The sequence below is a fragment of the Lissotriton vulgaris genome, chromosome 9, assembly GCF_964263255.1.
Source record: "Lissotriton vulgaris chromosome 9, aLisVul1.2, whole genome shotgun sequence".
NCBI lineage: Eukaryota > Metazoa > Chordata > Amphibia > Caudata > Salamandridae > Lissotriton > Lissotriton vulgaris.
In genome coordinates, this window is record NC_141697.1 from 257352190 (window position 1) to 257379391 (window position 27202).

General features: G+C 45.9%; 1 protein-coding gene across 4 annotated transcripts in view; it reads right to left on the reverse strand.

Moving 5' to 3' along the window:
* Positions 1–27202, reverse strand: part of AREL1 (apoptosis resistant E3 ubiquitin protein ligase 1) — a 618076-nt gene that overhangs the window by 433457 nt on the left and 157417 nt on the right. For all 4 annotated transcript variants that reach the window (XM_086937491.1, XM_086937493.1, XM_086937492.1 and 1 more), the window contains 2 exons: positions 17039–17265; positions 1737–1980 (listed from right to left, as the gene is read on the reverse strand). In XM_086937491.1, the coding sequence (XP_086793617.1) occupies positions 1737–1980; positions 17039–17265 (471 nt within the window). The remainder of the gene's footprint in view (positions 1–1736; positions 1981–17038; positions 17266–27202) is intronic.

Here is a 27202-nt window from a genome sequence, read left to right on the forward strand (position 1 = left end):
AAGATTAGAAAGCAGTGCCGTGTAGAGACATCTGCAGACGTCTGAACAGAGATCCAGCAGAATGAACAAGCAGCTCCAATCATTGGAAGCATGAGGAATGTCATCTATCACATGGAAAGCAACTATCTCAGTACTGTGACACAGACAAAATGTGGACGGATAAACCCCAAACATAGAAAATCAATATACATATTCAACTGTAAGAGAACCAGGATTTCAAAGTTTTACCTAGTAAGGGTAAGTTTATAACTGATAGATTATTGCTCAGCAGCAAACTGACCAGGTGAAGCCAGCTTTCAACCAATCAGGGAAACTAACCTTGGATAAATATGCATTCTGAATACACCATAAAAGCTGCATAACAGATAACCCACAGTTGCCAGCTCTAGAGGAATGTAACTCTAGCCAATGGGTTAGGTATGAACAAATATGCAGACCTATAAACAGTCAACAACTTCTGTCCACCTCCTGGGGCACTACAGGATGTGGCACCTACCCACATTCTCTGAGGTGTTTCTGCACCATCGTATAAAGGCAACTTGTCACCAGCTTCATGCTACTTTCCCCAACCCGTCACCCACACTGCAGGCCCCGAAGCACTACTAACTAATCCATCACCACGTAAACTTATAACTAGGCTACATAGCTCCATGCAAAACACATGTTCTGTGACAGAGCCTAGAGCTTTAGAAAGGCATGGAACATCAAATTAAACCCACCACTCTTAGAGGAGCAATGGACATTTTGCTGTGCTCAACTAAGAATGCTATCCCCCAATTACGAATTAAGTGCGATACACTTTAAGTATCTGCTAAGATTTCCTAGAACCCCTTTCCAACTGCTGACTGCTGGAGATGTAGGTCGACTTCAGCAACCTTTTTACATGTGGCTTGGGAATGCAACCCCCATAGAAAAATATTGGACAGACATATTTAACATTATAGGGCAAAGTCCTGCATGTAACAACAATAACTTCTCCACTGATAGGTTTACTGGGGTATATGAAGGAAACACCTGCAAACTCTCGGAAACTACATGCTATCTTATTACTATTAGGCAAAACGCAGAGAAGCCGTACACTGGAAGAAATCAAGTGGCCCATCTGCAAAGGCATGGCTGCGGGACATTACATACTGTCAAACTCAACTTTTCTTAGTCTGGAAACTCATGCCTACAGCGTCTAGACCTATAGGCATCTGGAACCCTATCTTAGAGTGATTGCGTACAAACCAATCCGACAATATGGAGGAAGTATCACCTGCTACTGAGGTTATTTGAGTAAACCCCCCAACTGTAAAAATACATTTCTGAGATATGAAGCTGCAATAAACAGAATTAGATCTGTAGTTAGCTATATTTTGGGTATTGTTGATACGAAGGCTTAATAGACACTGCTTATAAAATATAAACATTGTCCCTACCAGATATAATGCTGGACGGTCCTAAGGTTTTGTAACTGTTAAGTTTTGTACAAGCAATTGAATGTTAGGAATACTAATCATGAATGTGCAATCCTGTATCGGCTATGTTTTTGGAAAATGCAATTTTTTTTTTTAATTTTTTTTTTTAACGCTGCATAACAGACTGAGGAAAATCTTCACAAAAAATTATCTATGGCGGGACCATCAGAGCAACATATAGGTTTTAGGGTTGCTACGAGAAATTGAAGATCAGATAAGGAGAATTCCCCAAATGTATTCTAGTTTGGAATAGCTACATACTTAAATTACACTTACCTGCCAGAAAGTTTTTGTAGTAAGGACTGTATGCTACGTTGAGACCACCAAGCTTTACTGAAACTTCGTAGCGCCCAGCTTTGCGCACTGTAAATGCTACTTTCACCATGTTGAAAGGCGGCTCTTGGAGGACCTCCTGTGTGACGGGAACATCCAATGCTAACTCAATGTGTGCAATGTGAACTCGCAGCCCCAGGGGTACCTGGGTGTGAGCAGGAAAGGGCTGCCCATTCTTATAATATAACTGCAAAGGAGAAAAGGAAAGGAAATAAGCAAAAAGGTTACTGTATGTTAAGAAAAACAATATATCTTGTAACGATGATTCAGGAATTCAGGAAACAGGAAAAAGTTATTGGTGCAGGGGAAAATCAGGCAAGCAAAGCAGGAGAGGTATGACAGTCTTGTACTGGTGGACAAGAGAGAAGATCAACACAGCACAAGTTAGGGTGGGTCACAGGAAGGCCTGCCACAAAGTAGTATTTAGGAGTAATAAGATTCAAACTCTCAAAGAACAAATGTGCACACATGGGACGCAGGAGGACGCACAACCATGGCTGGCCCACTGGAGAGGAAAGAGGTAATAGAGAATAAACAGTAAATGAAAAAGAAAAAGGGGGCTAGGGTGACTGTATACAGACCCAGGAGAAAACCAACCAATATCGAAGAATTTAGAAAGCACAAGGGGCCAGGATGGTAATGGATCCAGAGCCATGAATGGACCAATAAGTAAGACGATGACCATAGAAAGAAGAGAGAATCTAAAACAAGGGAATGATGAGCAAGAACATGGGGTAAGAGAATTAAGTGCTCTGGGGAACTAATGCAAAGTATGAAAGGTTTGATAACTAAGGAGTGCTCATGCCTAGAACCGTGGAGTGAGAGGCTTGAAAGACATTGAAAGACCAATAGGAAAATGGAAAGCATAAGTTAAATAAGTTAAAGGAAAGACTGGGAGCAATGGAGCAGCAAAGGAAAAGCACCAAAGGATGTGGGCATTTCATGTTCGACATTTTGAGTTATGTTTGTTTTCATCGTTCTACGCAATGTACTGAATGCAACTGAGAGCTTCGACCCGACTATCAATCTCAGAGACTTGGGGAAGTAACACGGCAATAAAAGGAAAGCTGGGAATGCTCATGGGAAATCATTATGACAGTAGAATGAAAGCAGGCTTGGCCATATATTGTGTTACAATGCTCCTAAATTCAGTATGATTGTCTTATTTCTTACATTGAAAAATAATAAAAACAGTTTAAAGTTATCAGAGATGCCTGGACAATGAAGTGAGAAACATGGGAAAGAAATGTAGGAAAAAGTTGATCTGGAACATATCTACAGCTTAGGGAAGAAAGGGCAGAAACGTTAGTCAGATGGAACTTCTAATCTCGAGTACGACTTGGAAATATATAGTTCTACTTAACAGAGGATAAGCAAGCCTGTGGAACAGGAAAGAGTAGGAATCTAGTGCAAGCATTATAAAGAGGTTGAGGCTCACAAGAAGGTATGTGGCTTTGGACTGCTAGGCTATCAGAAATGGCAGTCATTATAGATGCATGGGAGTTGTGGGATATGTAAAAAAGATGACTCAACGCCCTCTCATGCACCACAATCAGATACACTTAGGATGGTAAAGTTGGGCATGTGAATACACACATTCCACTTGTAGACTCTGTTAAATATCAGGTCTTTTTTAGTTTGGGGTAGAGTGTGCTCCTAGTCTCGCACATTATTGCTTCTTCAAGACCCTTAGAATGTCTCTGCTACACATGAAGCTTTTTATTGGTCTGTTGGATACTAGCTTTCCAATTGGTGGGATTCGAGGATGCATGGTATGAGCATGTACAAAAGAAACCTATGCCCAGAGTATCAGCCCTTCTTGGAGTCAGCATATGAAATGAAAACTATGAGGTAAAAAATAATAAAATGTTTTTGTTTTGTCCGAAGGTCAATCTACCCTGTGATGTTGCCTGTTGCTTTTGGTGGGCCCCTTTCTCTACTGTAGTTTTATGCCAAATGGCTAAGCCTTGAAAATGAAGGTTATGCTTATAGTGGCATTTTCCTGCAATTTCTGTGTTGCCTTATTGTTATGGGCTGATTTGATGTGAAGTCCGGCCACTAGCTAAACAATAAAAGGAGCAAAGTATTAATAACTGGCATGGGTGTCAGTAGATTTAGGAATAGACAATGCCCTTCAGGGTAAAAGAAAATCAAGATAGGGTTTTAAAATTATGATATTAACTATTTCCAGCAATGAAAACATATCTGTCTGTGTTCAACTTCAATATGAGATGTAGGGTTACTATTCATAATGTCTTAAATGTGGGTAAGCTCAAAACCTATAGATAGTTTGACCTGACACTGCCAGATCAGATAGTGGCCTTAGACTGTACATGGAAGAGACCTGTGGTGGCTATGGTTTATTTCCACAGGTTATCGGACTGGTGAGCCAGTAAACCTAATAGTCAAAATGCAAATGTATGGCTCAACTCTTGGGAAGTATTTGAAAACAGATTCAGTCAGTGGAGTGAGTGCCCCTAACCAGATCTGGATCACCGGGATATCACCCCAGGACAGTGGGAGACTGTAGAATGTGCTAGTTTGCTTTAACCACTTCACTCCGACTCTCCCAGGGTAACAGGGCCAAACAGTCAAGGAGGTAGAGGGTGTGAAGTTAGAAATACAATAATAGAGAATACTTTAAATGTCTAGATTTTTCTTAATATTTTTTTTAAAAGAAAGGGACTATTAATAGGTAAGCAAAATTCTACACTGTAAACCCAGATCTGTATGCACCTTCTGGGCTAGAGGATCAACCTCCAATACTATTGTGTCTCCTTAGCTCTAAGTGGTAGAAAGTAGCTTAATACAGAGCCCCGTGCTCAGTGATATCCTATGGGGGATCCATTAGATATTCTTGGTTTCTCTTGGAAGCATTTGAGTCAAGGATACTTTGGAGTGTTCAAAATAAAGTATAAATTACTCAAAATGGACTGACTGCAGATGCCAAAGTAAAAATTAATGTGCTCAGAAATGCACTCTGTTAGATGCATCCTAGAAGTTTTAAAGGATGTGTGCAAGTGTGACTGAATTGCCTAGTCACCAATGGCACAGTGCATGGTCACAGTCCTAAACTTCAGTAGCCACTGAGCTGACTTGCCGTTCTCCCGAGGTGTCCCTTAAGTGGTCAGTATCTCAAAACTCATTGATAATGTACAGATTTTCCATTGGAGCAGGAGTGACTCCACCAACAGTCCGGGAACACTCACGGCAGGCACCAGCAAGATCAATGACCAGTGAGCTACTAGCCTTGAGAAACTGTCTTGACTGTGGCTTTGAACAGCAATATTAACTGATCTGATTAAGCTAGGAAAATAATTCCAATGATTCCAGAATAAGGGCAACATCCTCCAGCTAATGGTTCAAGCTAGGAGCTGAGGTCAAGATTTCCATAGCTTCCCAAGGAACAACTAAAGATGCAAGTAAAGTTGAGAGGGTATGTGAAGATGTAGTCTCTCCCTTTTATAAGGCAATGGAGCAGCTCAACAGCATGAAGGGTATTGCTGGTCCCTGAGCAGCTTGCAGGGTTGACTTTGTATATGCTGGGTAGTGTTATTCTATCCAGATGCCCTCGATGCAGGTCTCCCCGATCCATCTGAGCATTGGATATCATCGAAGGATCAGGTCATTCCGGCTTCGAATGCAGGCAGCTAAGTTCCTATATCACTCCATACGTCTAGAAGAAAGGTGACTCAGTAGATCTAACAGTCTCAGAACATATTTTGAGGGAGAGTTATGCCACAACAACAATCTCACTCTGGGATCTTCTGTATTGTTCTCCCCAGGTGATGAGATAAAATGTTGAACAACTTAATGGGCAACTGAGCCAGTAATTATCTTCTGCTCCTCTGACCAAATATATGATCTGAATTACTGACATTTGTAGTAGTTTCCTCCAATCCTGGAAGGAGATGGTCTTAGCATGATCTCTTAATGCCCAAATCAAACGCCCTGATACCTCGTCTGAGACCGGTTCAGACTAGTTGAAATGTGGAATGGCTCCAGACATGGGGTCCATCTCTAAAGGAATGCAGGTTTTCTACAGGAAAGAGAGCTGTAGGCTTAACCCTGCATCCATTTACTCAACAAAGACAAGTGGTTTTGTTAAGGGCAACAGAAAATATTTAAAGGCAGATTTTAATGTGTGAGATAGACATCAGTGGCCCAATGCAAAACAAATAAACACACATGTAGCGGTTAGTAGGTGATCCCACACAGAGGTACAGGTAAAAAGGTATGTGCCTCTGACTAAGAATTAAGCTGCCACCTTTTTCAGGCCAAATGCAGCCTACAAAGCTTGGACAGTAGTCATCCTCACAAAGGAGGTAAATGTTGGGTGCCACCCGAGATCAGAGTGCCATATCATAGTAGAGAAACAAATCGGTACACTCACTGGGCTTGCATCACTCATGGGAGCTGCGTTGGGACCAGAGAGAAAAGGTAGAAAGGCAGGGCAGTATAACGTTACAAAGCCATGCAGAAGACAATTGTCCAAAAAGAGATCATATTAACAGAAATCTAGGGATACAAGGAGATATGAAGGCTTATGGAATTGTTTCATGCCTCATAAGGTGCTCAAACCTTTTGATTTTTTAGCATATCTTATTTTTAACTGAACTATTTACTAAACCCTCGATTTGTTTAATATTTATGTTAGAGGCACTAAACATGGGTCCATGTCCCAGATAGTAACCACTCTAGAGGCAGAACTTAGAGAAAATGTTGAGGGTGCTCAAATTTTAGTTGCGGGAGATTTTAATTGCACCTATGAGCCACTCTCCACGGATGACATCCTGGACCTGGGTGAGGATGACACTAGATGGGGTATTCCAGCCCTAACCATTCCTCCGATTAAAAGATGGTCTCATAGTGCAATCCAGTTAAATACCTTGACACTGGAGTTTGGACTAAGAGCCACAAATGGTCGTACAACTTCAGACCGCTTGGGCGCTGCCACATTCAATAGAGTTAATCACACCTCAAGGATTGATTATATTCTGTTAGATTTTACACTATGGGGATTAGTGCAGGACATGGTAGTTATACCTACTGTGGAAAGCGATCACAACTAGCTTTCTTTATCTCTAATAAATACTTGGCCCAACCAATCAGCTGTATTGCTCCCTAAGCAAGCCCACAAAATCTCTGTTTCCTCCTGTGGGAGACGCCTGAAGTGGAATAAAATCTCTATTGATGAGGCCAAACTTAATATCATTAATGAATTGCTTATGGCCTCACAAACGGAACTGGATACTATTAATCCGGCCTTGTTAACTGGAAGGGCAACATCCATTTTTGAGGTCACGCTTAGGTCTATAGGGGATGTGTTCCTGAAAAAGGGGGGTGCGGGGAGGAATATGGTACCCCGGAACCCTAGGGGCAAGCATGACTGGTATACATCTACATGCAGGCATGCAAAGTCTCTTCTGATTAAGGCCGTTAAAGGCAAATCCCAAACCCTGATACAGGAAGCTAGGAAAGAGCACAAGCGAATATTGGCATGTGCAAAAAAGGAGTGGGAAGAAGAGTATTGGCGTATTTTAAAAGAGGCAAGTACAACAAAAGACTCAAGGCGTTTCTGGGACACAATCAGAGCCAGAAACAGACCAGATAGTGACCTCATAACATGTAACATCACTAGCCAAGCGTGGGTTAACCATTTCTCTAAACTATACACTCGCCAATCAGGTCAAAACACCATAGATACACCTAAGGAAGATCAGGGATGGGAGATGGCCCCAATTATGACCCAAAAGGATCAGGAGGCAGACTTAGTAGATTCAGACTTCTCTATAAAAGAAGTAGAGTATGCCATTAGTACCATCATGCCCCAAAAGGCAGCCGGTCCGGATGGCATTCCCGGGGACCTACTGCGTTCAGACATCCCGAAATGGGGGAAATTCATCCATTGCCTACTTATTGCCATCTGTAGCGGTGCACCGATTCCCACATCTTGGAAAGGGGCGGAGGTCGTCCCTATTTTTAAAAAAGGTGCCAGGGACGACCCGTCCAACTATAGACCTATAAGCTTGTTGGACATAAGCCAAAAGGTAGTCGGAAAGGTTCTGCTGGTTAGAATATTGGAATGGATTAACAACAATAATATCCTCTGACTACCAGGCAGGATTTAGAGCAGGCACTGGCACAATAGAACAAGCCTTTAGACTGATGCTAGTGTACTGGAAAATGGTGGTCATAGGCAAAGGCAGTCTTTATCTCGCATTTATCGATTTAAAGACTGCCTTTGACCTTGTACCCAGGGAGACCCTCTGGAGAGTCCTTGCTGATATGGGGATGCCACACTATATTCTATCGTTACTCTTAAGGCTCCACGAAAATAGTTTTGCCCAGATAAGATGGGGTATAGAGGGAGAAAAAACCAGTAGCATTCCGGTGGAGAGAGGGGTCCGCCAGGGATGTGTTTTAGCTCCCACCCTTTTTTCCCTGTATATTAACGGAGTGGTCAAGCATCTGCTGAAAGATCATTCAGATGAACCATCCCTGGCGGGGGAACGCATACCTACCCTTCTCTTTGCTGACGATACGCTCTTGCTATCTAAATCCCCAATGGGTCTTCAAAAACTCCTTAACAACTTTCAGACCTTTTGCACAGAACGGGACCTGGTAATCAATACCGACAAAACGAAATATCTTGTGATGAATCCCCCCAAAAAACCTGTGCGTCCCCCGAAGTTGAATGCTGTACCTTTGGGGAAGGGTAGAAGTTTTTGATTACCTAGGCATTTGTTTGTCGCAAAATATGGAGTGGGCCCCTCACCTAGATAAAATGTTGCTGGTCCACAAGAGGGTAACAGGGGCTCTCCTGAAGGAACAGCGCTCTTGTGCTATTAAACCTATAGCCCCTGTAATGGAAATCTACACAGCAAGGGGAGTTAGCTCTGCTCTTTACGGGGCAGAGCTATGGGGCTCATGTAACACCAATGAACTGACTTCCCCAAGGTACTCCTTAGCCCTATTGATGCTTGATTTAGGATGTCGACCCATTGGAGATCTAGCTAAGTTCCGGCCTCTATTGTTATGGGCCCGGTTGTGGGGAGTTCCGGAGGTCGCTAAATATGCGCAAGGGCTCTCTGAAATTATGTCATTAACAGGGTGGCACAGAATCAAATGGTTAAGAGATATGAAATCCCTCTTGTGCAATTTGGGCCTTAGTGAAGCCTGGGTAAACAGGTCCTCTCCTCCAAAGGCAATGCTCAAGAGTCTGTACTGGAACTGGATTCTGACTCAAAGGAGTACCAACTCCACATTGGGTAGACTCACGGAGGATTTTTTGAATTTCAAGGACCTACCAATTTGGGAACTCTATTTAGACATTATTGAGAAACCATTTGATAGGGCCCTTTATTTTAAATTTAGAACTGGAACTCTTCCCCTGCACGCCTTCACATCTCGGTGGAAACCGCCAGCACAGACCACAGAGTTCTGCCCAACGTGTACACTTAGACAAGAATCAGTGGCGCACTTTATATTTGAATGCCATGAGTATGCCCTTCCAAGAAGAAAATGGCTTAAGCATTTGTGCCGCCAGTTGGGGACCAGGTACCATGTCGAGGGACTACGCATTTTAATGTCAGACTCTCGTCCGCTGTATGTTTGTTCTCTCTCCAAATTTTTATCATGGGCCTGGTGTATTACAAGTAAAAGGCTTAAAGTAATTGTTTAATTCCTTTTTAATTAATCACCTATGAAATGCTTCTTTTATCTGAAACTCAAAACTTTTTAAAAAGTCGATTGTAATTAAATTGTTGTATCTTCCATTTTCGCTTTTAAAACAAATGAATTTATGTATTTTTACTGTGAAGCTTTTATGATAATTTTAATCGAAATAAAGCCTTTCTGACTTGACTTGAGAACATTTATTTCGAAAACAAAAGCTCTGACAAAACCCGATTCTTTAGTTAGTGACACTACTGTGTCATACTGAATCGGAGTTTACAACCTCTGCGCCTCCTGAAGTAAGCATGGATTGCTCCTCCTCACTACACTGAAAGACAGAAGTGACTTGACTATCAAATTTGTGTTCATAGGTAATGTAGTCCGTTGACACCTGTCGTAAATAACAGTACTCGCATAGTACGTTGCCAAGTAACCAGACTACTCCATGACCCCAAAAAATAGACCTCACAGAAAACCAGGTGAAGCCATCATCAGTGTCCAAATAGTCCCACCATTCATTAGGCCACAATAGAACATTCACAACATAAAACGTACAGGCAAAAAGGCCTGTGTTCATCTCATAACCTGGGGTTGAAAGGAAACTGCTACTTACCAGTATGCATCTGTTCTTGGCATGTAGAGCTGCAGAGTTGCACACTGTTCAAAGATCGCCACCTAGTGTTGGGCCCGGATGTTTGCAGTTAGTTGTTGTCCTGAAAAGTTCTTTGGAAGTCACGAGATAGGTGACTCCTCCTTAAGACCACATTGCTCATGGGCATCGGCTCCATCCCCAGATTGTTTTTCGCCATTAGGGAAATGATAGAGCTTTGCAAAAAAAGGAAGGATGCCCATGTAATTTGTATCTAATTAAGATAATACTGGAACAGACAAGGGTAGCCGGGGAGGCGGGTGGGCGTGTGCAACTCTGGAGCTCTACATGCCAAGAACAGATGCATGCTGGTAAGTAGCATTTTCCGTTCGAGGCATATGAGCTGTGATTGCACACTGTGCATAGATTGTCTAGCAGTACCCACTCTTAGCTGCCACCACCCCAATCTGTTGCAGTAGTTTGGAATAATGTTTTGAGAACAGCCTGGCCCACATTAGCTTGTTGCTTTGTTTGCACATCTACACAATAGTGTTTTGTGAATGTGTGCGGTGTAGACCATGTAGCTGCTCTGCAGATTTCATCTAGGGGAATGTTCCCTAAAATGCCATTGAAGCCCCCATTTTTCTTGTAGAGTGGGCTTTAGGAGGAACAGATAATGTACGTTTAGCTTTGTGGTAACAAATCTGTATGCATTTGACAATCCATCTAGCTATCCCAGATTTTGAAATGGGATTACCCTTGTGTGGTGGTGAGAAAGACACAAAAAATTGTTTTGTCTTACGAAAAGGTTGTGTCCTTTCTGCTACGGACAGAGGTTGCGAGAAGAAAACGGGCAGTTCCACAGATTGATTGAGATGGAATGGAGAAATGACTTTAGGCAGGAATTCTGGATTAGTACATAGAACTACCTTATTTTGATGCATTTGCAAGAAGGGTTCTTGAATGGTTAGTGCTTGTAGTTCACTAACTCTCCGCAGAGAAGTACAGCTACTAGGAAAGCAACTTTCCATGTTAAAAATTGTAATTCACATCAGTGTAAGGGTTCGAAGGGTGGTCCCATTAACCGTGTGAGAACAACGTTTAAATTCCACACAGGTGAAGGTGGTACTCGAGGAATTATTCTTTTAAGGCCTCCCATGAAGGCTTTAATGGCAGGCACTCTGAACAGAGGTAGATGCTGTCTGTTTTGCAGATATGCTGCTACTGCAACAAGATGTAGTCTAATAGACGTATAGGCTAAGTTACATCTTTGGAGATGCAGTAAGTATCCTATGATGTGTTGAATAGACACATCTAGGGGAGCAATATTGTTGCTGTGACAATATATCACAAATCGTTTCCACTTGGCTGCGTAACATGCTCTAGTGGTTGGACATCTAGCTTCTTTTATGACATTCACGCAGTCTGGAGGACGGTTCAGATATCTAAATTCTAGAACTTCAGGAGCCAGATCGCAAGGTTGAGCTGAGCTGGGCCCAGGAGTTTGATTTCTCCACGGTTCTGTGTTAAAAGGTGTGGAGACAGGTGCAGTTTTTGGTGCGGTACTACAGACAGTTGTAGCAGTGAGGTTTACCACGGTTGTGTGGCCCACGTTGGACCAACTAGGATGAGTGTCAGAGAATGCTGCTGTACTTTGCGTACTACTAGTGGCATGAGTGGTAGAGGTGGAAAAGCGTACGCAAATCTGTTTGACCAATTCATCCATATCGCATTGCCTTTTGACAGTGGGTGTGGATATCTGGCGGCGAAGCTTGGGCATTTTGCGTTTTCGTGGGTGGCAAATATGTCTATTTGAGGTTGTCCCCACATCTGAAAGAATGGCTGAAGAACTTGCATATGAAGTTCCCACTCGTGGGTCTGTTGTGTTTGACGACTTAACAGATCCACTATAGTATTTTGTACTCCCGGAACATGCTGAGCTAGGAGGAATATGTTTTGAGGTATAGCCTACCTCCATATGTCCTGTGCTAGTTGAGAGAGTTGCAGGGAGTGTGTGCCTCCCTCCTTCTGTATGTATGTAGTACATTGCTGTCATGTTGTCTGTGCGGACTAACACAGCTTTGTTTGCTACTTGCTTCTGGAAAGCTTTTAGTGCTAGGAATATTGCTAGTAACTCCAGATGATTGAAGTGGACTAATTGTTATTGCGGTGCCCACCTGCCTTGCATGGTGTGTCGCAGGATGTGGGCTCCCCAGCCGAAGAGCGATGCATCCGCAGTCAAGATTATCTGAGGAACTGGCTCTAGGAACGGTCGTCCCTTGGAAAGGTTTTTGGTGTTCCAACACTGCAGAGAGCGATGAGTCCGACCGTCTACCAACACTAGGTCTGTTAAGTGACCTTGAGCCTGGTTTCATTGTCCTGATAAGCACTCTTGTAGCGGACGCATTTGAAGTCTTGCATGGGATACTATGAAGATGCAAGAGGCCATCATGCCTATGAGTTGCATGAACACTTGTGCTGGGAGGGAGTGTTGTAGTTGAAACTTTGTTAGAAGAGTTTGCATGCTGGCTATCCTTGCTGGAGTGGGATAAGCTAGCGCTGTTGAGGTGTTTATTGTGGCACCGAGGTACTGTTGTACTTTGGATGGCTGTAGATGAGACTTGGTGTGGTTTATTATGTGGAGCAGTTGGATGGTGGCATGAGTGTGTTCCACGCATTGATTGTGTGAGCTTGCTTTTATGAGCCAGTCGTCGAGGTATGGGAAGACATGGATGTGCTGTCTTCGTAGATGCGCTGCCACTACTGCTAAGCACTTGGTGAATACTCTTGGTGCTGTTGTGACTCCGAATAGGAGTACTTTGAATTGATAGTGCTGGCCGTCTATTACAAATCTGAGATACTTCCTGTGAGCCTTGTGAATGGGAAGGTGGAAGTTTGCGTCCTTGATATCTAGAGTAGCCTTGAAGTCGTTTTGCAGCAGGAGCGGAAGGACTTGCTGGAGTGTGACCATGTGAAAATGGTCTGACTGTATGTATATGTTTAGCGGTCCGAGGTCTAAAATAGGCCTTAGAGAGCCGTCCTTCTTTGGAATCAGAAAATATAGAGAGTAAACCCCCTTGTTTTGTTGGTGCAGAGGAACTGGTTCTATTGCACTTTTTTCTAGCAGTGATACTACTTCTTGCTTTAACAGTGATAGATGTTCTTGTGACATTGGACGCTGTTTGGGTGGTATGTTTGAGGGTATAGATGTTAGTTCTAGACAGTAACCTGACTGAATAATTTGTTGCACCCACCTGTCTGATGTGATGTTGATCCAGGCAGGCAGGAATTGTTGAAGTCTTCCCCCCACAGGAGTGGAATGTTGGGGGGGAAGGGGAGGAAAGTCATTGGGTAGGGGTAGAGGCAGAGCGGGAGTTGTTGTTTTTGTCTTTGGCTTTGTTGTTGTTACCCCTGTAACCCCCTCTCTGGTAGCCCTTAGTGAATGTGGATTGACCAGGGGTTTTGTAGGAAGTGGAGGGACTTTCTGAGGAGTTGCCTCGTGTGTTGCCTCTGTATGATGAGCGACGAAAGGAATGCCTGGGAGCTTGCTGTTGCAAGGCTCCCATAGATTTTGCTGTATGGGTGTCTTTTTTCATTTTTTCTAAAGACACGTCAACATTTGAGCCAAATAAATGTGTCTCATCAAATGGCTGATTGAGGATGGAGTTTTGTACCTCAGGTTTAAAACCTGAAATACGTAGCCAGGCATGTCTACGTAGTAGGGTGCTGGTATTGATTGCCCTTGAGGCGGTATCTGCAGCGTCTAGGGCACAACGAATGGAAGTCTTAGTAATATTTTTACCTTCCTGTATAAGTTCATTAGCCCTGTTTTGGTATTTGTCTGGTAGGTGCTGCATTATGGACTCTAGTTCATCGTAATGTGCCCGGTCATATCTTGCCAGCAACGCTTGGGTGTTTGCAATGCGCCAGATGTTAGCTGCTTGTGCCACTGTTCTCTTGCCGGAGGCGTCAAGGAGCTTAGATTCTTTGTCTGGTGGTGAGGCCTCACCTGATGTCTGGGAATTAGCATGTTTACGTGCGTTAGACACTACTAGAGAATCTAATTGTAATGGACCTTTAATATAAACTGGATCTGCAGGGGCAGCTTTATATTTTATCAATGCGAGGATTGAGGACCCTAGCCCTGACAGGATCCTTAAAAACCTCTGTTACATGCTTGATGACACCCTTAAGCATTGGCAAAATGGCAGTAGACCTTTGTGTGTTATCAAAAGTCTCTAATAGGAAATCTTCCTCCATTGCATCGGTGTGGAAGTCCACCCCATGATATTGTGCAGCCCTTTGGACTAGTAGGTTAAAACCTATAGTGTCCTCTGGTGGGGAAGGTCTGGAAGGGTATACATTATCTTGTGGGACGTAAGGCACATCAGGGGTGTTGTAATCATCCCATGGATTAGGTGACTGAGGGGGGACTATTGGTCCCTGCTGGTTCTTGTGCACCCCCACCTGTGTCATCAGAATCTGTGTCTACATCATCATCTGGATTAGTAAATGGTGTAGGTGAATGATGTGGTGGAGGAGGTGGAGGAGGAGGAACAGTATGGGGAGGTGGTGGAGAAGGGACCCTTAATGGAGAGGTTGCAATGTCTCTTCTTTGGAGGGGGAGGAGGTGCTGGCTCTTCAAGTGGTTTCTTCTTGGAGCTGAAAGTCAATTGTCCGGTTTTAGGATCCTTTACAAGAGTTTTCTGATTGGGATCCAGTGTAAAAAGTTCTTCTGAGTAGGGCAAATCCTTTGGCGGCGAAGTTTTCGGCTCCGTAGGTTTTTTCGGCACCGAGTCGGTAGCTGGTGTCGAGTCTTTTGGCTTAGGAGTGTGCCCTTTTGAAATGTCTTTTACCGGAACCTGTTTTTTCTGTTCCGGGTGTTTTTTCGGCTCCGACGCGTGTGAAGCTGGCGCTTTGGGCGGTTTTGTACTCGGCTCCGAGTGCGGTTTCGGCATCGATGAGCCGCTGGCAGTCTTCGGCGCTGTGTGCTTAGGTGTCGGAGCAACGGTCAGCGTGGTAGAGGAAGATGGCTTCTTCTTCGGTGTCGGTATAGGATTGGCACCGGGAATAGGCTGGCTCGAGCCCAAGCCACCTGAAGGCTTAGTGGGCTTCTTTGCTGGGCACAAAAGCGGGACGTGGGAAGCAGAGTCTCGGTGTGCACCCGTGCCCGAAGGTGAGGGTGTGAAAGAAGCCTTTTTTGAGGGTGTCGAGGAAGGGTTGGGGTTGACTGTCTTACTTACGACCATTTGAGCTGGAGTGATGTCCTCGACGTCAGAGTCTTCGGCATCTGGGGATCCAATACTCTTTTCGGCGTGCTGGTGTTCTGGCACGTCGAAGCCCTCTTCGAAGATGTAGACGGGGATCGAAGATGACGAGCGAGCCATAGTTCTCCGAGCTAGTCAGTCCCGAATGGTTTTCTTCGAGCGGAATGAGGCACACGCCGAACAGTTTTTGGCCTTGTGCTCCATTGAAAGGCAAAGGTTGCACACCTCATGTAGGTCGGTGTGGGGAAACTTTAACCCACATTGAGGACACTTCTTGCATGGCGTCCTTTCCATGAGCTAGAAAGGAAGGCCTAGGTAGGCCCGAAGGCCTTCGTCGACGACCAGAATCGAAGACTTCGAAGTTGGTAGAGAATCGCGTCGATGTGCAGCGCGATCAAAACAATACTGTCGAACTGGGTAAGGATTGCGCGCCGAAGGAAATTCGGTTCCAAACCGGAGCGCAGGAAACACATCCGAGCCCGATGGCGGAAAAAAACAATCTAGAGATGGAGCCGATGCCCATGCGCATGCGCAATGTGGTCCTAAGGAGGAGTCACCTATCTTGTGACTTCCAAAGAACTTTTCAGGACAACAACAAACTGCAAACATCCGGGCCCAACACTTGGTGGCGATCTATGCACAGTGGGCAATCTGCAGCTCATATGCCTCGAACAGGTAGTGACACAGCTCTGATGTCAACATAAATCATGATGATATGAACACTTTCGGTAAGCTCAAATGATTGCCAAGCACAGTCGAAGGAAAAAAACAGGGCATTTAAAAAACACATGAAAGGCAGGGGAGAAGATCTTTACTGCTTTTGACTCTAAAGTTGGATGAATTTTGGCAACATATGCCCAGTGGCTTGAACAACGTTTGAACATTCAGTAGACCCTTCCCATCTGCGCTGAACAGATGCATTGCTAGGAGCCGAGCTGAACATTTGCATGTGGTTTGTCTCCCTCAGGCCAATGACAAGCTTCGATACCTGAATCACTTAATTTTTGCAATTTGTCCCTTTCCAGGTGATTTTTAATAACTAAGTAACACCGACAGTCTGCTTGGATAAAAACTATGGAAACATGGGAGGAAATAGATTATAGAAGTGATGGAAAATGCTATTTATATATTTTTTTTAAATACTCAGGCATATTGAATCGCTTCTAATACCCAAGGATGTTTTGTCAGTTTTAAGACAAACTCAGCTAAAAATAATCGTTTTGCTACAATTTTTCAAAGATTTTCCAAGGTGGAGGTTCAGACTTGGTTGTCACGTAATGAGTGTCTATTTAGTGAGTGCACATTCAGAACCTATTGTTTATAGCTAGTTTAAGTATAATCTTAGCTCTAAAAATACAACATATGCACCTATTATTAAACGATTTTCTGGATGACATCCGCATGAACACCTTGCAGCAATTACAGATAGACGGCTCAGAGTAATTACTGAGTATGTCCAACTCACCACTGATGGAGATTCACCAGTCATGACAGAACATAGCTGCCCTTAAGAGTAACCCCCATTTTGAAATTTCAACAGCTACAACTAACAATGCAGCCCTTGTGTGGTCATCACCCCTGTCGGTTTAATGCTTGTTTACAATTAGAACACCTAAAAAATGACAAGTGAGTAATGAAAGGGAAGTAAATGTACAGTTGGGTATATACACTGTGTGAGAGTTGCAGAGGAACATATTCATTGGCTTTCTTACGTGTACTCGGAATGCCATGGTGTGCCCCACTTCACAAGGTTCCTTCCAATCCCAGGAGACTTTGCAGGACCGAGGGTCGAGATAGTTCCCCCGCACGTAGTCATAGATGGTGCGTTCCCCTCGGCGCTCCCGGTCCTCATGTTGGAGAAAGCTGACTACACGTGCGGCAAGCTCTAGCAGGAACTTAATGGTGAACAAGAAGGCTACCACAGATACAGTGACCCCACCTGAGATAGAGAAAAATATGCATATTACCAGGGATTTAGAGAACTCGTTGGGCAAGCAATGTTTCCATATGCGGCTACAGTGAATTACAACAAACCGTAGGCTCACTTGACCATCTGACCAAGAGGGGCAAGAACTGTTGCAGGCAACATTTTGGTTTTCGAGTGCGATGTCTGAAATCCCTAGTCCCACAATGAGAACAGTAACTGTCAGTATATCAGATCGCAGAGTCTTATACTAATACCCTCTAAATGCAACCAGTGGAGCCTCATTGTGCCAAACAGAGAGCAGATCCAGACGTTTGCGTGGCTAACAGGGTGCTATAATAACAGTTCAAAGCAACAGCAGGCACTAGCACTGAAACTGAGCAATACCCATTCTGAGCTTACCAAACCGTCAGTAGAGGAAAACCTGACAGTTTTCAGGTTGTCATGTTTCCTTTAAAGAAAAGCAGTGAGAGAATATGGTGTTCGCAGGAGAAGTATTTTTAAGTGTTTAAACTGATCATGCAAGAATATGAACCTCTTCAGTCACACACAGAACAACAAAGAATGAATGGTTAAACGGTTTTAGTTTCAACAACTGCTACAAGAAAATAATTTCTTATGGTCATAAGCAGTGATAACATGGAAAGGGGCTACATGAAGAGAAATAATTACTGCCTTTGTGATTTTTTTAAGACAGGTAGAATGACTGTGAGACGGTGCCCCGGGGCCCCCCTCATGGAAGCCGCCTTCCCCCACACGTACCTCCTTCCTTTCCGCCGGGGCTGCAACCCCGCAAACACATCCCCGTGTCGGAAACGGGACTCTGAGCAGCAGCCATAACCCACGGACCCCCGCCCTTCTCTCTCCCGCAGGAACCAACCAGAGCACTGAGTCCGGAGGAAGCACATCCTTCTGACCCCGGAAGTCCCGCCCCAGTGGCAGCGCCAGAACAGGGAAAAGCTGAGACTCAGGAGCAGAACGCCGTCGGAGCATCGTGGCAGGACACTCGGACTGGTGGTGAAGGAGAGCAGGCGTACGACTAAGACGTGTGGACCGAAGAGTGGTGGAGTCCTCAGGAGGTGGCTGAAGAGCGGCCGTGACACACTGGAGAGTTACGGCGGACCGCGTGAGTACCTTACGAATTCCTTTTCCCTGCTCGCTAGGAGCTCGCTGTAAAGGCCCTGTAAATATCCCCCATCTCTGTAGAACCACGTTCCCTGCACTGTACCATACCTGTATAGCACCCTCACAGCGTAACCAACGATCCCCCACACGTCCCGATTCCACACACTATCTACCGGCCTGTGTTCCTCCCTCCCGATACCTCCCTTTCCTCACTGTCTCTTTTCTCCCCCCCCTCACTGCCCCGGTGACGGTGATCGGTATATTGTACCTGAAGACCAGGTTAGGACGAACGGTCACTTGTTTTTTTTCTCTTACTGCCCTCCGTGGATTCTCCCCTATATCGGAGCCGCCGTCGGACTTCCTGAAGACCTGGACCCGAACCCAAGACCCGAAGCGGACTTCATCCCCTGGAAGCCTTCCTTTGTTTCTCTTGTGACAATCCTTCCTGCCTCTTTTGTATAATAAACGAACAACATAGCCCACTATATACGGCCTCCTTGCCTGCTTTTCCGGCCTGCCGCACACCCACCATCACATCTGGTGTCAGAAGTGGGATCTGCTGGAAGCATGGAGGCCGTCGTGAGAAAGATGGCGGAATCCCAGGAACAGTTTGGAAAACTAATGGAGCAGTTCCTGAAGACCGCTGAAGACGACAGGGGACAGCTACACAACGTTCTTAAGGGTCAGGGGGTAGCCCACGAACAAACAATGGGAAAACTGACCGATGCCCTGGGACAACAAAGGCCTGTGACCTCTCTCCCTTCCGTGGTCCTGCAGAAGTACGTGCCGGGAGAAGACCCGGACTACTTCTTCACTAACTTTGAAAGACTAGCCCAAGCAGCCAATTGGCCGGTGGACCGTTGGGGCCAATACTTAGGTACCCTTTTAACCGGCGATTTGCAGGCCGCCTATCAACAGGCCAACATACAGGGCAACACACCGTATACGGATATAAAACAGTGCATACTGGAACGTCTTGGCATTGACGATGATACCTATAGGGTAAAACTAAGACAAGCGAAAGAGAGACCCAAAGAGAATCCAAGGGCCCTCTCTTTTCGGATCAGGGATCTCGCGAATAGATGGCTCCGACCCGAGACCTCCACAAAGGAAAACATGCTTGAGAAGATATATCTTGAACAATTCCTGAATTCCCTATACCCGGCCACCCAGCGCTGGGTAAGACAACACTCCCGCCTCACACTGGACACGGCCATCGAGATAGCTTGTGCTTTTAGCCGTGCTCAGGAACTCCAGCGGGGCAAGGAGGAGCATCCACACCAGCCCCCGAATACGACGGCCACCCGTCCACCCCGGCCACTACAGCCCCGAAGACCAGAGCCATCTCCCCTTTTTCCCTCCTCGGTCATGTTCCGGCCCCCTAACCCCGGACCCCAGTGTTATTCATGTGGAGGGTTCGGACACATCGCCCGGATGTGCCCGCAGAAGGAGGAGCCGATGGAGATCGGCCTTGTAAGGAACTATGTCCGCACCACTCCGGGGACTGCACCACCCCCGTTTCACTGCCCTGTGTCTATCGATGGACAACGACTCAAGGCCCTTCCCGACACCGGTTGCCATCAGAGCGTTCTCAGACCATAAGACCTAGCTCACCCGGTCGGTAGCCCTACGGGGGTAGTAGCCATCCAATGTGCCCATGGCGACACCAAACGTTACCCCACTCCCCAGGTGCGAGTTCAACATCACAAGGACCCCGGAACATGCCTCACCGTAGGTCTCGTGCCCGCTCTCCCAGAGCAAGCCATTTTAGGGAGCGATTACCCAGGACTACCTACGCTCCTCCAGGACACCACTGACTCCCTGGCCCAGTGGTGGAAGGACGCTCCTTATTCTCAGGGACAGACCACCCAGGATACGGGTTTCTAAACCACACAAACCCAAAAGCCAGAAGAGAAAAGAAAAAAAAGATTACACAAGCGCTTATACTGCACTTACGGAAGACCACCCCTGGCAGACAGACAGGGAGTTCAGGGCTGCACAACAAGAAGACCCCCTCCTACAGGAAGCATGGGGAAGGGCCCTTGATAACGAAGATCCCTTGCAAGTAGGTCCCTATTTCTACAAGAAAAACGGGTTGCTATACCGAAAAGGGGGGACACAACAGAATGCACAGTTAATAATCCCCGGTCCTTTCCAAGACAAAGTCCTCTTCCTCGCTCACAGCCACCTATTAGGGGGACATTTCGGGGATGAGAAAACCAGTCAGGCGGTCTTGGAGAAGTTCTATTGGCCAGGGGTACACCAGAGGATCAAAACCTACTGCCGTGAATGCGCAATCTGTCAGAAAAACAGCCGTTATAGACCCCCCAGAGTACCATTACAACCTCTCCCCCTCATTGATATCCCGTTCAGTAGAATAGGGATGGACATCATAGGACCCCTCTTGCCCTCACGTAGTGGGTGTCGCTATGCGTTAGTCATAGTCGACTATGCCACCGCTTTCCGGAGGCCATACCCCTACGTCAACCCACTACACAGACCATAGCCAAGGCCCTTATCTCCGTCTTTTCCCGGGTAGGGTTTCCCCAGGAAATCCTGACCGATCAGGGTACCCCTTTTGTTTCTGCTCTCATGAAACAAGTCTGTTCCCAACTAGGGATAAAACAAATTAGAACGTCTGCATATCATCCGCAAACGGACGGATTGGTAGAACGCCACATTAAAAAAGAGTCTAAAGAAGCTCTTGGGCCTGGAAGCAAAACGGTGGGAAGACATGCTGCCACTGGCCCTATTCGCCATCCGCTGCAAGACACAGAGATGCACAGGTTATTCCCCGTATGAGTTGCTGTACGGGCGCCCGCCTCGTACCCTGCTAGACATGGCTCAGGAGGCCTGGGAAGCAGAGCCGGATCGCACGCGTCTGCTCCCAGAAAACCTGAAAACCCACCTGTCGGTGATTAGGGACATAGTCAGGCAGAACCTAGGGAGCGCCCAGGACAGCCAAAAAAAACAGTATGACAAGGGCACTCGTTCCCGTGTCTTTGCTGTTGACGATCTGGTCCTCCTCATGATGCCCTCGTCCGACCAGAAGCTCCTGGGACAATGGCAAGGACCCTACACTATCCGACGGCAGGTGACCCCGGTTACCTATGAGGTAGAGTTGGACCCCACTCGGGGTACTTCCCAGATTTACCACGTGAACCTGCTTAGAAAATGGGAAGGACCTCGTCCGGTGCTGTTTGGATCCAGCATCCCCTTTACTTGCCCTTTTGACCCCTGTCTTGACCCAGAGTTGAACCGCGAACAAACCCGGGAACTTCGAAAAGCCCTAGGTCCTGTGAAAGTGGTATTTTCCACTTCTCCTGGTCGAACCGCTATCACTGAACATGCAATAGAAACAGAACCAGGGAAAGTCGTCCGCTTGAGACCCTACAGAGTCCCAGAGGCCCGCCGGGATGTTATACGAAAGGAGATAAAAGAGATAAAAGAGATGCAAAAGATGGGAATTATAGAGCCCTCAGTTAGTGACTGGAATTCCCCGATAGTCCTTGTGCCAAAACCAGACGGGTCTGTCCGCTTCTGCATTGACTTTCGGGAAGTCAATAAGGTATCCAGCTTTGACACCTATCCCTTGCCCCGGGTGGACGAGATGATTGAAAGGATAGGAAAGGCGAAATACTTCACAGAATGGGTCTGCAAACAACATTCCTAGAGGTCGTGGATATCGGAGGAATTGGAGGGGTGGACAACACCCACAAATTTATAATCATTACCAACCATGGTGGCCGGCTAATCCATGGATGTTTGGACCATCCTACCCCCCCCCAAATGGGTCCTTTTGGTCCTCCCAAAATGCAACAAGGCCCTGGAGCTTTTCCTTTTTTAGGGTTTGGCCCGAGACGAGGCAGGGGCAGGAGGAGACAAGGAACAACACCTCAAGTCCATTGGAATACCACACCACAGTCCACGATGGACCTTCGCAGCGGGAAGAAAGTCCCACAAGAGACCGCAGGGACGAGCAATTCAACGACCTCATGATAAATCTTAGCTCACATGCTCTATCACCAAACGAAGAAGGCCTCCTAAACAAAGGCCTTGGTTTTGTGTCTACTCAGAAAGGGGACCCTTTTGTAGCACAGGTTGAACTAGCCAAACTTTTTAGAAAAGTAAGACTACATAACTTTTTTTCCAAACCAGGGAACATTGAAACACCTATTACAGATAAGAACACTGGTCTTAAAAAACCATCCACATTCAATCAACCTAGTATTGGATTGCCTCCCAAGGTTTTGACATTTGAAGCAGCTGTAGAGAACGATATTAAACATCTCTATCAAACCGCGAACATGCCCTTTATCAACCTTTCAAGAGAAGAACAATCGGCGTTGCGCTCATTAACATCTAATGAGCAAATAACCATCAAGCCAGCCGACAAGGGCGGCGCCACTGTCGTTCTAGACACCGAGACATATAGAAACGAAAGTCTAAGACAATTGAGCGATCGGAGATTTTACCTCCCACTTACGGGTCCCGCTGCGTTGCCTGCATCTATGAGCCATCGTTTGGGAGCCGCAGGGCTGCGAGCTGACCCGCAGGGACTCAATCTCCCAGGAGTCCCTGCGTGAGGTCGAGACCCGCAACACCTGGGTCGCTCTCCCTGCCTGCCCCGCCCCTCACACTGCCTTATAAGTGACATAGCGCACCGCTGCGCGGGAGCGCCCGGGGCGAAGCCCGGGCAAAGGGCGGGCCGTCTAAGGCCGTCCAAGGTCGAACAAGGACGGGACGGGCCACCCCCTTAACGCTCAACCCTTGGTAACCGACCTTCCCTTCCTCTGCTACCACCTTCAAGGATTTCTTTACTAAATCTACTAACCTCAAGCCGGATTAGATATCGCCTCTTGTCATATAGACCCCTGAACAATCATGCCTTCGGACCATGCAAAACCCAGGAATATCACTGTAAACACATCGAGGGGGCCAGTAACAGGAACCATTGATCAATTTTTTAAAAGAGTCACAATTGTCCTAGAAAAAGAAATAGCGGACACTGAAAAGCGCTTATCAATGGACTTGCTAACCGGTAAGCGCTCTTCCCTAGGTCTGATTGGGAATGCCCGCTCTCCACATTTGATCGACTCTGATTCTCAGTCCTCCATTATTCCCTCCTCTAACATTAACTCACTCTCGTTTTTGGGAAACGATGCAAGGGATACAATCACTCACCCACTTAGAAATGAACTAGAAACAGAACAAGAACCGGTTCCTGAAATAATTCTAGTCAGCCCCAATGCATCTAGACTTTCTAGCTCCCCAAATCTCTCCATTTCCCCACCACCTCCCTTAGATCAAACAAACAATCACACCAAGAAACGAAAGCGACAATCTTCCCCTACTGCTTCTAGTACAATCACCATCCTGAACACAACCCCTCCTCCGCCAACACCCCTCCTCCTTACCACCACGGCGCAGAATACCCGCAACACGACAGGATTACTTCCTGAAATGGAGGCGGAACTTCTCTCCAGAATAGAGGTAATAGTGAAGGCTCTCATGCTTCCTCTTCTGGAGAGAACAAGACTAATGAGCTCCCATTTAGAAAAACTGGGTAAACAACTAGAAGAAAATACTGCGGCCATTCTTAAATTATCCCCACAACCACACAAACACCCAGCATCTAACCCCACAGTCCAAAACGCATCTCTACTGGCCCGACCATCGACCAGTAGTGCGTCCCTGAAACCAGGAACCACACAAGGGGAAAAAGCGGTAGCAAAAACCTCAAAAGAAACAAAAAAAGATACCCCAAAACCATCAAACAGTAATCAGGTAAAAGATGGGGTAAAACCAACCGCAGAGGGCAAAAACACGACAGGGAAGAACCCTACAGAAAGAACCCTCCCCGCATCTAACACCACCTCTAACCCCCCAACGAACCCAATACCAACTACCGAGTTGGGCTAACAGTTATCACAGCGCCCATATAGACCTAGACGTAGGATAGTTGATTTACCTCCTGAATCTGCACCTTACACAATTGTAATGGCAGGAGTACCAGAACTAGCAGAAGGGGATAGAGAATCATACCACGCGCTAAAAAATAAAACCATCTATTGGTTGAAGCAGAATAGACCCCTCCCTGCACACGTTAACGGGGTAATTCTGTCGGTCAGGCGGGCTGTTTGGGTGGGGTCTAGGCCGAAAGACAAAAGAGGGGACGTCATAATCATCAATTTTAAGGATCACAGGGCGGTAAGAACTATAGGTGATTGGTATGAGATTACAGGAGGGGACAACATCACAACACACTACGTTAGCTACTTCTACCCACGGGAATTAATTAACAAGCCACCTCACCATCGCATTAGTAGGCAGCGCCCTGAGTGGAGAGAAGTAGGCTATCAATTCACCCAGAATCAGTTTTTAAATCAACAACAACACCCATCTTATCACCATCCCTACCAAAATAACCCGTTGAACAACAATTACCATCTGATCCCCTCAGGCTACAACATACCTATATTCAACCCCTTCTCAGCCCTGAGCGGCTTAGACGGAATAGATTGACTTGCCAGCAACCAATCCTCACCCGCTGAACCCTCCATGACAAAAGAGAATATCCCCCTGGTCGTTACAGTTCTAGACACTCCAATTGAAACCTGTAATAACGTAAGCCAACCTCAACCTACCCAATTGCATGGAACAAGTCAGAGGGAGCAGAAAGACTCTAGTATACAGACCGAAACAAATGCGATTCCCATCAGAATAAATAGGGAACCTATTCCAGAGCCAGATACTGTCACTAGACAAACAGAAGATGGACTAAATAAAGGACAGATCCTCACCAGGAGAATAGAAAATATCCAGATAATGTTCTGGAATGTTGCGGGCCTCCGAGAAAAAATGGTGGATGGAACTATATTAGATTTTGTCAAAGACTGTCAAGTAGTGGCCCTTCAGGAAACATGGCTTACGAAAGAAATGCACCTCGTAGGATACAAAACCTATTCCTCAGCAGGAATCGCAGGAACGCATGGAAGAGCCAAAGGAGGGCTGGCAATTTACATATCTAATACTATACCAGGTTTGGAAGCGACTGTACTTAGCTCAGAACCCAACTTCCAAATTTTAAAGCTGGTTTTCAAGACAAAGAGGACAGAAATTCTTGTTAACCTATATGATAATACAGGGGAAAGTGACAGGCCAAAAATGCTGGGGGCCCTTTGCAAGAAATTATCTAGTGGCGCGAGACTAAGACCAGGGCTGGAACCCGCAAGCATCGTATGGGGAGGTGACTTTAATCGCCATCCCTGTACGATGTCAAATTGCGATGTCCGCGGGATCGGAGGTGACTCAGAAGGCCAGATAATCCACTTTAGCCATTCTGCGGTGGGTGACCTATTAAATGAAACACTGTCGAGGCTGGATCTACTTATACTAAATCAAGTCAACCCCTCAACCGGGAAACTGGATCTCACCTACCTTGGCAGGGGCCACGAAACAACTGTCGACTATATTCTTACGACAGCATCCCTAGTAAATAGGACCGCAAATTTTAAAACTAAAATTAACACCCTGAGCGACCACTCAGCCTTAGTTTTTGATCTAACCTTAGACCAAGCTCAGCCAATAGTCCAGACTATAATGTCTACCCTCACCCAAAATAATCTACAGCTCACAAAAACAAACGGCTACACCCTGGGGTGGGGAAAGATTGACCCAATTGAGCTGACACATTAAGTGGTAACCGAAGCAGAATCTGCTATATTTAACTGCTTATACCTTGAGGCTAGTGATGAGAATGTAATATTCCACTTTAAAAAAATATTAGCTAAAGTAAATGAATGTCTTACCAAGGAACAGAAAGGGTCTAAGGAAATAAAGAAAAAAGGTTGGTTTAGTCCAGGTTGTACGGCTGCCCATAAACAATTAAAGAGAGCCCTGTCAAAAACAACAAGAAACCAGGAGGAGATTAGGATCCTGAGGAAACAATACAGGCTAGCGTGCAGAGCGCGTAAAGAGGAACTAAAAAAGGCCCTATGGGATCAGCTGCACGAAAGTTCACTCAATAAAGACAGTGATCTGTTTTGGAAGGTGGTAAAAGCACCGTTCCTGAACGACACAGACGACCAGCCTAGCATAGATGTGGCCATTGAGGGACAAACCTGGGTCAATCATTTTGCTAAGATCTTTGGACAAACCCAGCCTTTAGTCCCTATAGATAGAAGACATTCCCTAAATCAGGATAAAGTATACCCAATCCCATTGGAAATCCAATTATATGAAGTCATCACGGCAGTTAACGCTAGCAAGAGTGGAAAAGCGCCAGGCCCTGACGGGGTCCCGGTCGATTTCTTTAAATTCAAAATAGACCTGTGGGCGCCCATCATAACTAGGGTCTTCAATGCAACAATGCACCAAGGTTTACTTAACTCTTGGACACAATCTATACTAGTACCCATCTTTAAAAAGGGCAATAGAGAGGAGGTGACTTGTTATCGGCCTATTTCTCTTCTCGACTCACTGGGGAAAGTACTGGGAAGAGTAATACTCCAGCGTCTGCAGGAGTGGGCAGAGGATACCGGGGCCCTCTCGGATGTCCAGTACGGCTTCCGAGAGGGACTTGGAACAACGGACCAAGCCCTGAACCTGGCCCTTTTGCTGGGAAAATACGTGTCGGCAAAACGCGGGAAGGTCTACATGGTTTATGTCGACCTTTCCGCGGCTTTCGACTGCGTATCCCATGCAAAACTGTGGGTTTTGCTGTCCGATATGGGAATAGACGAGGCCTTGGTGACTTTTCTCAGGGAACTTTACTCGAACGCCTCCTCCAGGGTGCGTTTCGGAGTAAGGGGCGAATTGTCCGAAC